Source organism: Gracilinanus agilis, chromosome 2, assembly GCF_016433145.1.
Source record: "Gracilinanus agilis isolate LMUSP501 chromosome 2, AgileGrace, whole genome shotgun sequence".
NCBI lineage: Eukaryota > Metazoa > Chordata > Mammalia > Didelphimorphia > Didelphidae > Gracilinanus > Gracilinanus agilis.
Genome location: NC_058131.1, coordinates 301,329,319 through 301,345,396, shown reverse-complemented (window position 1 = coordinate 301,345,396; position 16,078 = coordinate 301,329,319). Strand labels below are relative to the sequence as shown.

Here is a 16,078-nt window from a genome sequence, read left to right as displayed (position 1 = left end):
ATCCTCAACCTTGGTAATCCTGGACTGAAAGAGGGCAGTCAGGAAGGATAGAATATGGTTAGAACCTGACTCCAAAATTAGCTAAGGATCTTTCTGATAGCTCTCCCCGAGGGTCACCATTTAGGGAAAGAAGGAGTTTGTTGCCTTTTTTCCCTTTTAAAAACCATAGCAAATACTTTTTTAAAGAGTAACTACTGATAGGTAGAAGAGTAGTGAGTCACACAGTCAAGGTGGGTACTGAGATGGAGGAACCACAGGTGTAACCTGGGAACTCTTAGGTTCTCGAGCTATCTTTTTTTTTTTTTTTTAAACCCTTGTACTTCGGTGTATTGTCTCATAGGTGGAAGATTGGTAAGGGTGGGCAATGGGGGTCAAGTGACTTGCTCAGGGTCACACAGCTGGGAAGTGGCTGAGGCTGGGTTTGAACCTAGGACCTCCTGTCTCTAGGCCTGACTCTCACTCCACTGAGCTACCCAGCTGCCCCTCAAGCTATCTTTTTTGATGATAACACAGAAATTTTCTTTTCCAAAGTTCTTACTGTCCGATGCTACCATATCACCTTCTGAACAAGAAAATCGAATATTCAGCTTCCAAGTGCTGGCTGAATATCTAGCAAGAGGTGAAATTTCTGGCCAAATATTGGCCTTTGATTATATCTGGTACCATAAATGCATTGCCCTTTGTTCTAACCAGTTGGAGCCACTGGCCTGTCTTCCCTAATGCATGCATGTAATTGTATAGGAGTGTTTGACAGACTGCACTGAACCATTTCTGAATTAGTGCAGTGAACATTTGATTTGGAGTCAGAAAATCTAGATTCTATTCCCAGCTTGGTTACTTATTAGCTTTATTATGGCCATGTCATTTCTCTGCTCTGGACCTCAAATCTTCTCATCTATAAAAGGAGAGGAAGAAGAGGGTATTAAGTTAGAACTAAATGATCTCTGGAATCTCTTCTAGTCCCTAGTTGGATTAACCTGAGCTTTCTTGCTTTTCAATCCTCCTTGTGATCAAAAGGTCATAGCTGGCTGGGGTGAGGAATGTAATCTTTACTGGTGAAGTCCTACAGGAAATACTAACTTGTGACCTTGACCTTGTTTGCCCTCTCTTCTATCCACTGACCTAGCTGACCCACAGACATATCTCCAACAGCCTAAGTGGTTAGGATATCTTTTCCTCTGAGAGAAAATCCAAGTAGCACAAATATCAAATTGGTCTATTCTTCTAAAGAGGGGAGAGCTTACCCTTCTGCTCTGGGCTTCTTGGATTAAAAGTCATTATAGGGAGCATCTAGGTGACACAGCGGACAGATTACCAGGCCTGGAGTTGGGAGGACCTGGGTTCAAATCCTGGACTCCAGACACTTCCTACCTGTGTGACCCACCTGTCTCAGGATTGTTACTCACACCAAAAGTAAGGGTAAAAAAAAAAAATTATGTGAGAACCCTCAAATGCTCCTTAAAATTCTGTAGAGAAGTTGCATTTTCATTTCTATCCAAAGGAGATCTTCTGTGGGGAAAAAAACAAAAAGACTATTGGACTAGAAAATTCAGAGACCCCAAGTTCTAGTCCAGAGAGCTTATTAGCTAGGAGACTTCAGTCAAACCTGACCTTGGTTTTCTTCATTTTTCAAGTGACAATAATAGTTTCTGTCCTACCTGCCTGATGGGGGGAGGATCTATAACAAACAAGTGAGGTAATCGCCATGTAAAATCCACTCTGAAACAGTATTAGACACACCAGGCAAACCCCAAATGGCATTATTTTCTGGGATCAGCGTAGATATATATATACCCTGAGAAACACTGGTACTTTTAGAAAAAGTCTAACAGTTTTTTAATCAAAAATGAATACATGCTTTATCAACAGATAACCAATTGGGCTCAATAAGTATTTATCGAGCATATACTAGCATACTGAGAAGAGGTACACGTAGGAGGAGGCTAGGAAAAAGCAGTTTCTTCCTCCTCTATCTGGCTAATTGGAGCCTTAGTGAATAGATTTTAAATTAGAATGGACCGTGAACCTTTCTTGACAATCTCTTACTTCTTAACTATATACATTCTGGTTCTAAAAGAATAAAACAGTACTTTGTACTTATCAGTTTCTACTTGAAATTTCTTTTTGAAGACATTGCTATATATTCTTAAGTCCTCTACTAAGGAAACTGGAAAATGATAAGTTCATTTCTCTTACAGATAGGGAGCAGAAATAGAACTTGTCAAAAATTGAACAGCAAGTCACAAATAGAGCCAAAACAATACTTTACCCCAATTATCTAGCTCTTTGGCTATGCTTGCCCCCCTCCTCCCCATCACTGGATTTCATAGTATACTGAAGCACTGAGCATAGTTCTTGGCAAATAGGAATTATATAAATGCTTATGCCCTCCCCTCACCCCACAACCCCCCACATTAGTCAAAGTGCAGTTCTCTCCCTGTCAAGATCACTGTTAACCCTTTAGTATTTCTTTCTTGGGCACTTAATACATTCAATGAAAAGATAGGGAAATGCTGAATCAAGGATAAGAACCTGTGTTTCTGTCCATGAAATACTGGTTGCACAACTGTTGCTATCAAGCCCCAGGTTCTGGGATGACTATTGCCTGTTAATAACCATTCACCTATTTACAAGTTTGGCTGGAGAGGCTGTTGAGATCATATAGAGCAGCAAGTAAATCTGATCTTGGTCTAAAATCTTTAGTTTTCTTAAAGACCCAGGTGGGGACTAGATTAGACTAGCCTCAGTTTCAATCTAGTCTCTTCTTTCTCAGATGACAATACCCTAACAGGCTGAAAACCAAGAGCTAATTCTATGTGATAATTCCTGTTGAAATCCTCAAATATAAGACATGATAGAGGGAAATGTCCTCTGTCAGGGCAGATTTATAACCACCTGTAAAACTACAGATGCTGAGATCAAAGAAACCCAGTAAGAATCACAGCTAGTGGAAACTGCCCCACAGAGAGCTACCCAGATTGACTGCACAAAATCGGATGAATTTTCCGACTTCAAGTGCCTTAATTGTCCCATAGGGAAATGGCCCCTAATATAAGGCTTTCTACTTGCTTCTGGGTCTGGGGGCATCACAAACAAGCTATAAAAGATAAACCCTGAGTTTCTCAGGCAAATAATCTTGTGTACAACACAAAGCCCATCAAATGCCCAGAACTACCTTAGCAAAGGCTTTCATTAGTATAGAGTTTGGGGGAATAGTGAAAACAACAGAAAGTAATAAGAAGGGGGAGGGGGGGGAGAAAGAGAGTGAGAGCAAGAGAGAAAGAGGTGCAAGCATGGCTATAGGAGAACAGATTAGACTACTGTAAACAGATAAACATAGAACAAATAAATAAATACAGGAGTACAGAAATTCCCATGTGAAGCTATTAATGCTATTTTATTGGCTTGGGTCACTTGTGATAATAATAAAAAAAACCATTTTCTGGCAAAGTCTGCATATAAGACATAATCAAAAACCCCATGTGTGGACAATGAACACATCTTTTTACCACAATAAATGGGGTTTTTTGAATCAGTTTCTCCTTCATATGTCACTGCTGTCTTTAAATGCTAAGACCTTACTTCAGTCAAATGAGTTCATTGGGGAGGTAGCATTGTATAGTGGAAAGAGCACTGGCCTGGAATCAGGAGTTCTAGCTCTGCCACTAACCAGCTGTGAGACCTTAGACAAGTCCTTTACCCTCACTGGGGCTCACCTTGCTCCTCTGTAAAATGAGGAGGCTGGACTAAGGGAACGCTAAGGTCCTTTCCAGCTCTAGCACTGTTAAGAAGCCTGCATTCCCTTGGTCATCAAAAACCAAAAGGCAAAAGGTGCCATCTAGTGGCATTACTTGTCCAATACTACAAAAGCCCCCAAGTCCCAAAACAGACGAACAAAAAAATCCCCAAAGGGCAAAAGCATTTCTTGCTTAACTACCCCCTACTCTTATTTCAAGGGGCATACTTCATGTCAGTGGACATAACATGTTCACCTCAAGAAAATATACTTTAAGAGATCATGCTTTCCTTAAGAAAGCTACTCTTTATTTTACAAAGGCTAATTATATCACATTTTGCCAACATTTTCATCTTTAAGGAAAATAGTTTAAAAAAACACATAAAAACGTTAATACACTAGAATAAGCTGCTATGAAACAGTTCTGAACAGGCAGAAAATGTAGACTTTCCTTTTACAGAAAATGTTAATATTAAGTCTGTAATAGCAGCATCATTATATATATATATATGTGTGTGTGTGTGTATATATGTATATATATATACATACTTATACATATATATATAGCCAGTTTTGAAAACATCTTTTATACACAAAACATTTGATTCTGTTTTGTTCAAATAGGGTTTATATTGGCAAACTGATTTCTTCACATTTTTTCAATTCCCAACATGTGCAGATGCTACGTGAAGTTTTAATCGATCGGCTGTGATTACAAACTTCCCCACTGTACCCTTAATCCAATATCATGGCTGACAGTGCATTTAGGTCTCTCATATACGGATGTGCTGTCAGGATCTGATCAATTTTCATTCTTTGTTCTGATTCTGGGAATATCTTCAGGAGGGCTTCCCTCAGCTGTTTGGTTTCTGCTGGGGATCTCTGTGGTGGAATTGTCAGGCTTGGTTGGATATTGGCTAGATTTTGTAGGATGGGGAGGTTGGGCTGCTGGGCAATCCAGTTGCTTGGAAGAACTCCCTGAATCGGGGGTGTGGGTTGTCGGCTGGTGCTGGGTGCCTTGGTGTTGGGGACCCTGAAGGCAGTTTCATGTAGTCCTCCACTTGGCAGAGCTCCTGGCGGAGGTGGAAAATCCCTACAAATGGAAGAGTGCCCAAGTAAGCAAGCTTATTTAACAAAAGGGAAATTCCCTAAAATGTCACTGCATATGCTTATGGCTCAAAGTTCTATTCTTTGGACTCCTGGGGCAAGAGGATAACATAGGGCTGAGTCAGAAAGGGGAGCACATTGTACACAGTGCACATGGGACAGAAGTTAATATGGTATGAAATGGTAGGGCTGAGACTATGACAGGGGAATGGCTGTGGTCCTAGGGGGAAGAACATCCTATCCCAGCTGAAGGCTCTGAGCTGCAAAACATCAAGTGGCAGAACTAGGGAATGAAAAAAGAAAGGGGACTATGGTGTGGCAGGAACTCTGTTTCTATATTCCATTTTGATGGGCTTGGGTCCAAGTTATTCCACCAAAGGCTTTTATTCCAGCTTCAAGCGTCCCCTTCTAAAATGTAAAGACCCTTGAAAGAGTTATACCTTAAACTGTAAATCAGTAAGACTATAAAATTATCAGTTAACACTTTAGTAGGAATAATCCAACAGCCAAGTGAAGAGAAGAATAGGACCCAGGAGAGATCTCTTAATGCTGATACAGAAAGAGAAACTTGTTGCTGCCTTTGGTATGTGAATGCCATAAAGTCACCTTGCAAGTTCCAAGAAGGAACTTGGAGAAACAAGCTTCACCTATGCAGGCACTGCAAACTGTAAAAATGGGCCTTATGTTTTCATGAACAAAAAAGTTGTGGCCTGTGGGTGTTGATTTTCAATATAATATTTAGGGTAAGAGACAAAAAAGATTTATTTTTACATCATTCACACAATCTGAAATCAGCATTTGCTTTGATCTCATTTTCAGAAGATTATTAAACCCAAAGGGTGTCAGTATAAATCTGAAAGATTGGCTTGAAAAGACTTACTAGCTATAAAGAGAGAATAAGAAATTTAGGGCAGCTGTGCTCCTAACTTAGATGCTTAATAGTATTTCTTAAGAAATAATATTCTGAGCAAGCTGATTTCAACGAGGTGAGAGTGGCCTTAAACAATCTAGTCATAAAGCTTATCGATGTGATGTATTATTAACTTCAAATGAGAATTACTTTCTATCTCTGAAAATATATTTAAAAAAAATGCCACCCCCTATTGCCCTCCCCCAAAAGATTTATATGAACTCCAGATATATTTGAAAGAACAGTAGACATGATTTCTTAATGAATTACTGAACCACTATAGATGTGTAACATTAAAAACTTGCTTACACATGCACATGCATATGCGAACGCCCCCCCAACCCCCACCCCCAACTTAAGCAAAATAACTGACTATGAAAATGAAAATAAAGTGACATTCACATGGAACAAGCCCATGTTTGCTTACCTTCGTTAATATGAGACCATCCAGCTTGGAAGCTATCTTTATTTTGTCTTTCTGGCACAGAAAATAATGTTTTGTTGCTTTGGTTTTATCAATCTATGATGTATATGGTGCCAACATATCATAAGACAAACATGAGTTAAGCAAAAGTGAACATAACTCTAAGCTTGGTCTTTCTGTGTATCCTTGAGATAAGCTTTGACATTTTAACCAGCATTTATTTTAAAGTATTCACAAAAAAAAAAAAACCACACTACACTATAAACTGTTTTGTTTTTGTTTTTTAAATTCAGGGCACTAATTTCTCCCCCACAACAATTTATAAATCCCAAGATTATACCAAAAAAAAAAAAAAAAAAAAAAGGCAATAACCAGAAAAAGGCAATACCCAAGGAAGACTTCTTTACGAAGAAACTCCTCTAATCTAGGTCCACTTCTTCCCAGAGGATCATCAGGAACCATAAATATGTCCCCAACAAATGTATACTGAAGCAACCTACAATATGAAAAAGAAAGTAAGAGCAGCTCTTAGTTTCTGAACTTTGGAGCAAACATGCCATTTTTAACACTATGTGAAGTATCCATTTAAATCCAAAACAGAAGTGACTCGACAAATTCGAACTTGCTTACCTAAAGAAAAAACTCTCTCAAATTAGCTTCAATCTCTTCTTCTCAATAAACTCAGAATAGCTAGAACTCCATCAGCTGGACTTTCCATTACTTATCAGGATTTCACCTGAAAGCCTTTCAGATATTTATCTGGGTTTTGAGAAATGCTTGCCATTTAATTTTCAACTGAAAAGAGAGGCTTAAAACCCTGTCAGTCAGGGTTCCTGTCAGGGAAGCCTGGGGAAAGTTGTGGAGTTTCTCAGACAATCCATTCTGAAAACAGAGCTGTTTAAAAGAAAGTGACAAGTTCCTCTGAAAGTTATGATGTTATTTTAGCAGGACAGCTAACAGATTTGTAAAGATCCTAAGGGGTCTGAGGCTCTGTTTGCATTGTCTCAAGTCTGTTTTGTGTTTCTATGTCAATATGTTGGTCTTAAAACATGTTCTCCAAGAGCATGTGTATCCAAGTGCTTATATATTATGGAGCTAACAAACACATGCTGGTAAAGGGGAACCTACCCAGAGCACAGGGCAAAGATTAAGCAAACACATGTCAAGAAAGCATTATTAGTGACTTGTGAACCACGTGAAGAAGGGCCTAAAGCAATCAAAGTGGTACTGTTGATTGACTGTTCACCTGGCTTCTGAGAGGAAAACAGGTTTTTCCCCTTTCTCTAGTAAAAAACCAAAATACTCAAAAAGTGGCAAGTGGGAGAACAAAAAAAGAGCAAAATGCACCAGAAGAGAAACATGTGATCATTAAAACTAGAGTGCAAATTCTAATAGCATCCTTGTTTTTCTCTTTCATGAAACTAGGGGCAGAATTAGCACATTATTAGCTAGTGTCTAATTCCTGTATTTCAATCATAGGGCATCAGTAAGGGCCTAAGATTGTCTAGTTCGATCACTCTGTTTTACAGAGGAGAAGAGTGAACCCCATAGAAAGATAGGGAAACAGTTGCTGGCTTATATATCAAGAAAGTGGAAGAGCCAGAACTTAAGACTTGTCTCAGGTGGACACCTTTCCCAAGATACCTTACTGCCTCTACTCCCTCTGAACAACTTAAGATTTCTGTAAGGCCAGTTGATGTGTATAAGTGTTTTCCCCTGTTTCAGGTGGGTATGGCTTTTTTTCTCAATTAGAGAGTCATGCCTGTGGGTAAGGACCATGCTTTATACTTACTTTTGTACCAGTTTAGTACCTAGTAAGAAGCACATAGTAGATACTCAAATTTTTTTGATGGAAAAGAAGTAAATATTACCTTTTTTTAATAATTTCTCTCCAAGATACTGATTCAGTCACAAATTCTCTGAAGTTATCATTGGTTACAATTATGCCACCAGTTTTGTCAGCTAGGTGCAACAGAAACCTATGATAACATGAGAGGTGTTAAAATGTACAGCTGCGCCCTACTTAAAAAAAAAAAAAATAAAATAAAAACTCATGAAATGGTACATTTGTAGTAAGTATTCATTTTTCAACAAGGATTCACCAAGCAAAGGAAAACATCCAAATACATTTAAGAATCAGATAACAGATTATTAAATACCTGAGCAATCAGAGAAATGTACTTATAAATGCAGAGGGAGACTATAAAGCAACATGAATGACTTGGAGATGCCACCCCCAAAGATCACTCTCTTCCCTTTGGAGCCATAGGTCACAGGAAATTGATGGAAAAATCATCTGTACACTTCTTCAGGAACACAATTATTATTTAAAACAAGGTAAATCTGTATCATCAGCAGATGAAATAGTTAGCAAAGGATGCATTAGAAAGGAAAGATGTGTTTGCAGAAGTGGGAGGTCAAATGAATTTAATCTACTATGTGTCTATTATTGGTTGCTAGAATTAGGTGGCAAATCTTAAGTGGTTTAGTTTTACTTTAACATTAGCTATTTGTTGCTATCATAATGGAAAAATAATTTATGTCTGAATAGTTTAAACCTTCTTCCACTAATTCACATTTCTGCTCTCAGTTCTCTGATACCTAGGACACCTAATCTCTCTATTTAGCTATATATTCTATCAAGTTCAAAAATTTGAGAAGATAAAAGATGATTTGAAAGGCTGCTATCACCCTTAATATTATTAATATTATATATATTATACCCTATATTCATGCTATCAAATATTTCATTCCTGGGAAGTAGAAATACTTTAAACTCTGTAAGTAAGAGTTATGCCAAGACTAAAGGGAAAAGAAATAAGGTTTTAATTCCTTCTAAGATCAATTATAGATTGTAAAGTGATCTTCAGATAACAATAAGGTTAATTCTTTCTATATACACAGTATGCCTGCACTTCTTTAAGGCTTCTGAACTTCTGTATAAGATAATGATTAAATAAATTAAGGAATTATGATAATCACTGGTATGAGGTCTAAACAGCAGCTAATTTTATAAATGGGTACAAATAATAAGGATAAAGAAAATTATTTAACTCTTTGGTGTCATAATCAATGGTTACATTTTGGAAGTCATTTTTTACTGATTTGAGTTGTGACTGGTGAGGATATTTGCCAGGGCTGTTAATACCAGGAATAAGGCTCTGGGTCTATATACTACACATTAACAAGTATACTCCTTAATGGAAGAGCATTGTTCTTTGAACATATAAGCTTAAGCCTAGTATAGGAAGGGGCATATGCATTTTAGAAATGACTCAAAAACTGGCTTCAGAGAAGGATGCCACAACAGAAGATCTAACGGCTCTTTTTCAATGGTGGCATCCCGTGTGCAGCCTACAAAGCATTCTGCCTTTCTTTTTTTTTTTTTTAAAACCCTTATCTTCCATCTTGGAGTCAATACTATGTATTGGTTCCAAGGCAGAAGAGTCATATGGGTAGACAATGGGGGTCAAGTGACTTGCCCAGAGTCACACAGCTGGGAAGTGTCTGAGGTCATATTTGAACCCAGGACCTCCTGTCTCTAGGCCTGGCTCTCAATCCACTGAGCTACCCAGCTGTCCCCCATTCTGCCTTTCTTCTTGAATCCTGATTCCTACATCTTAGGACTAGTGTAAGTGAGCACTTCTTCCCTGAACTATCTCTTCCACCTACTCTATTCTTGGTCTCTTGGCCAGATCCAATCATTGCATTTCCATACAACTTCCTCAAAAGGTCACTACCTCTGTTAAGACTTCCATGATTTTAAGAGGTTGTTTTTTTTTCTCTCTTTTGAATTTCTGAGAATTATAAAAATAAAAAAAAAATAATAGCAGCCTGTTTATGGTTTTAAGGTTTACCTACTACTTTCCACATCAATTTGATTAATGCAGGTAGTACAAATATGTTATTCTAGAGGAGAAGAAACTGAGGTTTCAGAAAGCTTGAGTAATGTGCCTATAGTTATGCAAAAAGGGGTTGAGAATCCAACTTGTGTTTGGCTTTTGTTTTTTCATTTTTCCATACTACATCTCTTACAGTAATAGTACTTACCATATTCTACCCAGCTAGTATTACGATCTTATCTGTCTTGTGCCTCACTAATAGACTATAAGCTTCCTGAGAACCAAGAACGTATCTTATAAAAAATTCAGACTTTGAGGGGTCCTTAGAGTGTGAGTCCAACACCCTTATTTTACAAATGAGTAAAATAAAGCAGAGAGCAGATACATGACTACTCTAGGGCCTCACAGTGAATTATGTGATTGAGGTGGGACATGAAGCCAGGTCCTACTGACTTCTTGTCTAGTGCATCTACAACACAGAGCCAGTGTCTGGAATAAGGTATTCAGTGAATGTTTGTCCAATGGATGAATGTGAGTGCTAGGGAGAATGTCTATCTCCCATATCATGTGCAATCCTATATGATACCAGGTTCCTGTTCTAAGTACCTCTTGACTGACTATGCTATTATTAACCATGTTTTATAGACGAGGCTTAGGCTACATTAGAAGGATCAATGACTTATTGAAGTGGGAACATTTAAGCAAATCTAGTTTTTATGGTGGTTGGGCCCAGTCAGAGCTTAGAATAAAAACATTGTAAAGTACTATTTTCTAATTACTCCAACAATATAAGGACAAAGTGACTGACCAAAATAGCATGTATGTGTATTATCAAACAAGTTGTTAAGTAAAGATAAACTGTTTTGTAATGGCTCTTAAATATTAAAGTCTCACTTAATATCAGTCTGTGCTTCTACAGCTTGAACTCTCATCCCTGTTGTACAAGTTATTTTTTTAATACCTTAATGAGATGGAAAAGAGATTAGCTTTCTCTTTGATTTAGTCTTTTATCCCAAAAGACATGCAAACATGCAACTTCATGACTATAAATGAAATTTTAGTGAGATGCTGGCTTTGGTCTAGATATTTGAAGGGTGAGCTCAGGAAAAAAAAAAAAATTTGCCATCCCCGTCCCACCCCATGAAACTGTGCTAGCTGCTTCTCCGGTGGGTTCTTCACCGCCCCATCCCAACAACATAAAGGAAAACCACTTTTCATTACCTGTCATCATGAGAAGCAATTCTTGCTCCAAAGACCATCCGGGCTGGGGTTAAAGATAATATTCCAAGGTCCTGGAGCTGGGTCAAGAAATGCTGCTCTGTTCATGGAATAAGTTAAAGAGTCAGTCAGCAAAAAGGTCATCTTAGACACATACAAGTAAGAAACTGAACAGGTTTGTTTACTAGCACAGAAAAGGCAGGAAGCCAGGGCTTTCCTGATATACTTACTGACAGGAAAAAAAATTCCAAGATATAACTTTATACTATTTTAATTTAAAGCAATATAGTCAAGTCATCAATTCAAGTGATATAAAACTTCACCTAAAAAAGTATAAGGGGGCAACAGCTAGGTGGCTCAGTGGATTGAAAGCCAGGCCTAGAGACAGAAGGTCTGAGGCTCAAATCTGGCCTCAGGAACTTCCTAGCAATGTGATCCTGGGCAAATCGCTTAACCCCCACTGCCTAACCCTTACCACTCTTCTGTCTTTAGAACCAATAGTAGTATTGATTATAAGAGAAGTTAAGGTTTAAAAAAAAACCCATAATAACAAAACCTACATTACAGTCAGTTAATATTGAGAAGAGCCAGAAGAGAGAAAGAAAAAAGACAGTTGGGAAGGAAACAGAAAAACAAGAGAAAATCAGAGAAAGAAGCTGAATGAATGAGATTTTTTTTCATAGACCCTAATTATTTCTGATATCCTAAGATTGTACTGGTTATCAGGGCAGGAGATAAGCCTGAGAAATGGGAAGTAGAGTGATAAGATAGGGTTTCTAATTAGAGCTCTATTCCAAATGAAATCTTGGGAGTTACTCCTTTTTGAGTAGTTTCCTGATCTGTAAAATGAACCCTTCAATTAGATTGTCTTTAAGGTGTCACTTAGTTTTAACATTCTATGACTCTGTGGTTGAAATTTAGAGAATTTGCATTTCAATTGCTAAACATTTATTTAGTGCCTACTATGTGCCAGGTACTGTGCTAAGCTCTAGGGATACAAAAAGAGGCAAAAGAAAAGTCCCTGCCCTCAAAGAGCTTACAATCTAATGGGGGAAATAACATATAAACAAATATATACAATGCAAGTTATATAAAAGATAGATGGGAAATAACTGAAAGAGAAAAGTACTAGAATTAAGAGGGACTGGGGAAGGCTTCTTGTATAAGGTGGGATTTTAGTTGAGACTTAAAAGAAGCCAGTAGTCAGAATAGAGAAGAGAGTATTTCAAGAATTGGGAGACGACTGGAGAAAATGCCTGGAGCTCAGAGATAATGTGATTTATTTATGGTACTGCCATGAACCAGTGTTACTGAATCAGAGTAAAAGTAAGAAAGATGTTAAGAAGACTGGAAAAGTTAGAAAGGGGGTTAGGGATCAAGGGCTTTAAATGCCAAAAAGAACATTTTGTATTTATTTCAGGAACAATAGGGAGTTCACTGAGTAGCAGGATGACATGGTAAGACTATCATTTTAGGAAAATCACTTTGGTGACTAATTGGAGGATGGATTGGAGTAGGGAAAGACTTGAGGCAGGCATAGTCATCAGCAGATTGCTGCAATATTCCAGGCATTAGATGATGAAGGCCTGTTACCAGTGGTGACAGTGTAAGAGGAGAAAGGGGAGTTTAAGAGACATTTCAAAGGTTAAATTGATGGATGCTGAGAGTTGAGAGTGAGGAGTTAAGGATGAGACCTAGACTGGGAGGGTATGGGAGGACAGTGTTGTACCCTATAGTAATAGGGAAAGTATGTGGTGATGGTGGGAGATTAGGGAGAAAGATAATGAGTCATGTTTTTGGATGTCTTGAGGTTAGGTTGTCTATGGGAAATCCAGGTTGAGTTATCTGAAAGTTAGTTGGAAATGTAAGATTACAGGTCAGTAGAGATGTTGAAGCAGGAGGGGGCAGATTTCAAAATTATCAGCATAAAGATGGTAATCAAATCCATGGGAGCTAATGAAGTCACTAAGAGTAGTCGTCTAAAGGAGAAGAGGGCCCACAACAATATGCTTGGGTAACACCTATAGTTAGAGGTCATGATCTAGATGAGGAACCTGTGAGGGGATGTGAGATAAAGGATAACCAGGAGAGTAGTGACATAAAAACCTTTTAGAGAAGTAAGACTATCAAAGAGAAGAGAGTGACCAACAGCACTAAAAGCTAAAGACAGTTCAAGGAAATAAAGATTGAGAATAGGTCACTGAATTTAACAACTAAGAGATCACTGGTAACTGGTAACTTGGAAAGAACAATTTTTGTAGAATATAATGAGGTAGGAAACTGCATTGCAAGGAGTTAAGAAGAAAGCAAGAGGAGAGAAACTGGTGGCATCTGTTGTAGATAGCTTATTCAAGGGCAGAAGAGATAAGAGATGATAGATTGGGGATGAAAGGATTTTTAAAAAGTTTTTTCTTTCGGGATGGGGAAGGTCATGGGAATGTTTTCAGGCAGTACAGAATAAGCCAGTAGAAAGGAAGACCTGGAAAATAAATGAGAGAGAAGCAACTAGTGGGGTCAGTGGATAAAGAATCAGGCTTGGAGACAGGAGTTCCTAGGTTCAAATCTGGCCTCAAAGATACTTCCTAGTTCTGTGACCTCAGGCAAGTCACTTAACCCCCATTGCCTATCCCTTACTGCTCTTTCTGCCTTGGAACCCATATGTGGTATCAATTCTAATACAGAAGGAAAGGATTAAAAAAGAGAGAGAGACAGAGAGAGAGACAGAGAGAGAGACAGAGAGAGAGAGAGACAGACAGACAGACAGACAGACAGACAGACAGAGAAGGGAGATTGACTGAGGGAGCACTCTATCGGAGTAGATAGGATTGAATGTCCTGACTTGAACAGGTAGGGAGGGTTAATCTTGGTAAGGAGTAAAGCCACCTCATTGTGTAGGAAAGCTGGGAAGGAGGACATAGTAGCAGATGGCCTTAGGGTGTCCTGAGATGAGAAAGAGGGGAGAAAAGGAGCTCACTGTGAATGAACTCAACTTTTTTCAGTGAAATATGAAGCTAGATTCTAAACAGAGAGGATGGGGGAAGTTATGGAAGGTTTGAGAAACGATAAAAATTTTGGAATAGTTGCTAAAGAGAGTAGGATAGCAAGTTGATATGGGAGGTATACCAGCTGAAGCTGTATAACATAAATCTTTAGTGGACTTAATCAGAACAATTAAGTAATTTTCTCCAACTCCATTCAGTAGCAAATGTGTAGGAACAAAGTTTAATGAATGGAGGGAATGATTAAAGGCTGAAGCTTGGCAGGGTGACACTGAAGAAATGATAACGGGGTTAAGGGATTCAAGAGAAAAGGACAGTGTAGAGTTTAATTGGTTCACTAAGAGGTCCAGATGGGGGGAAAAAAGGAAGGAGCACAGAGGAGACAGTCTGGGAGAAAACTGAGGGGTCAAAAGATTGGAGGGCATGGTGTAGAGAAAGATTATATAGTTTTGTATGGGAAAGTAGTGGGGTAAAGAGCAAAAAGATTGTGGCTGGATAAGAGGATTCCAGAATTCTTGAACATGGAGGTGGTTCATCTCTGGGTAATGGCAAGATCAAGAGCATAACCAGCTTTGTATGTGGCTGAAGTGGGGTGGAGGAATAGGTTATGGGAAATATGTTTTAGGAACTGAGTGGATTTGAGGGAGAGTCAATATGTATGTTAAAGTTCCCAAGTATGAGAGCAGGAGTTAAAGAGTTTTTCCTTGGCAGGAAGTAAGATTTAGACGTTTCCCCACTCCTGCACAAAAGGCTATTCTAAGTGGAAGAGCCCAATGGAGTGTCTTATGATTCTGAAAGCATAATATATAAAGATTGCTATGTTCCCTAAGGGAACTATATACAATAAAAAACAAAGATTGTTGTTCCCTAAGTATTTTAGGAAAACAAATTCTCAAAAATGAGGGAATCTGAAGGATTTTCTTACCTCTAAATGTGTAGGGCTTTAGGAAATGTAAGTTCTTAGTTTCATTTCTTTTTTTTCCATCTCACCTGGGAATTACATCAAATGTTGACTCATCTTCTCTGGAAACCAAGTTGTACTAATAACCAAGTTTCACTTCCTACTAAATTTCAAAGCATGTTCAATTCCTGATTTCCTTTACTCCATTTGCATACGGTCAAGGGTCAATTTGAGTTATACCCCAGGTTTTATTTATAGATCGTTTCCCCCTATCATCTTAGATAGCTTCCTTAAGAGATAAGCTTAAGTTTACTCAGGCATTTAATGACTTAAAATAAATTCAAACTTTTTATTTGGGTGGCTCTTGTGTTAACAAGAAGCAAACAAAATATTTTATAGTAAGCCCATAAAACAGATGATTACTTTAAATGTCAAATACTCAGAGGGCCTATCTCATTCAAAGATAGTGTAAGACCACCATAAAAAACTTTTTCCAGTCATGAAGAAAATCAATAAACAACTTTTTAAAAATAAAACATAATCTCTTCAACTGAATTTAAATTTTCCAGTGACATAATTTCAGAAATTGAAGGTACACAGGAACTTGAAAAAGTAGAAAGAAAAGTAAATGCTAAACTTCAGAATTTTTTCCAGTCAGAAGCCTAGAAAAAATCCACTGGTTGCCTCACCTGTGATATTAGGATCACGTCTTGTTCTCCATTGAGGAACGAATACTGTAATGTTTCTGTTGCCAAGTTTCCAAAAGTATTCAACGGCTATTGCAATCCCCCGACAGGAAAAGAACTTGTTGAGACCATGACTACAAAGAAATAAGTAAAATTTGTCTCAGTAAAGCACTTTAGAAATTGCCAACATGTTTTGACATAAAACACTTGACTGTGCAAAAGTGAATAGGACAGATCTGAACACAACAAAAACTA

The 16,078-nt window shown here is 38.1% G+C and overlaps 1 protein-coding gene across 1 annotated transcript in view; it reads right to left on the bottom strand.

Moving 5' to 3' along the window:
• Nucleotides 1-4,346: 4,346 nt before the first annotated feature.
• Nucleotides 4,347-16,078, bottom strand: part of N4BP1 (NEDD4 binding protein 1) — a 79,066-nt gene continuing 67,334 nt past the window's right edge. The window contains exons 4-8 of the mRNA XM_044664167.1: nt 15,827-15,957; nt 11,241-11,337; nt 8,049-8,156; nt 6,566-6,673; nt 4,347-4,829 (exon numbers count right to left, since the gene is read on the bottom strand). Of these exons, the coding sequence (XP_044520102.1) occupies nt 4,472-4,829; nt 6,566-6,673; nt 8,049-8,156; nt 11,241-11,337; nt 15,827-15,957 (802 nt within the window). The 3' untranslated portion in view covers nt 4,347-4,471. The remainder of the gene's footprint in view (nt 4,830-6,565; nt 6,674-8,048; nt 8,157-11,240; nt 11,338-15,826; nt 15,958-16,078) is intronic.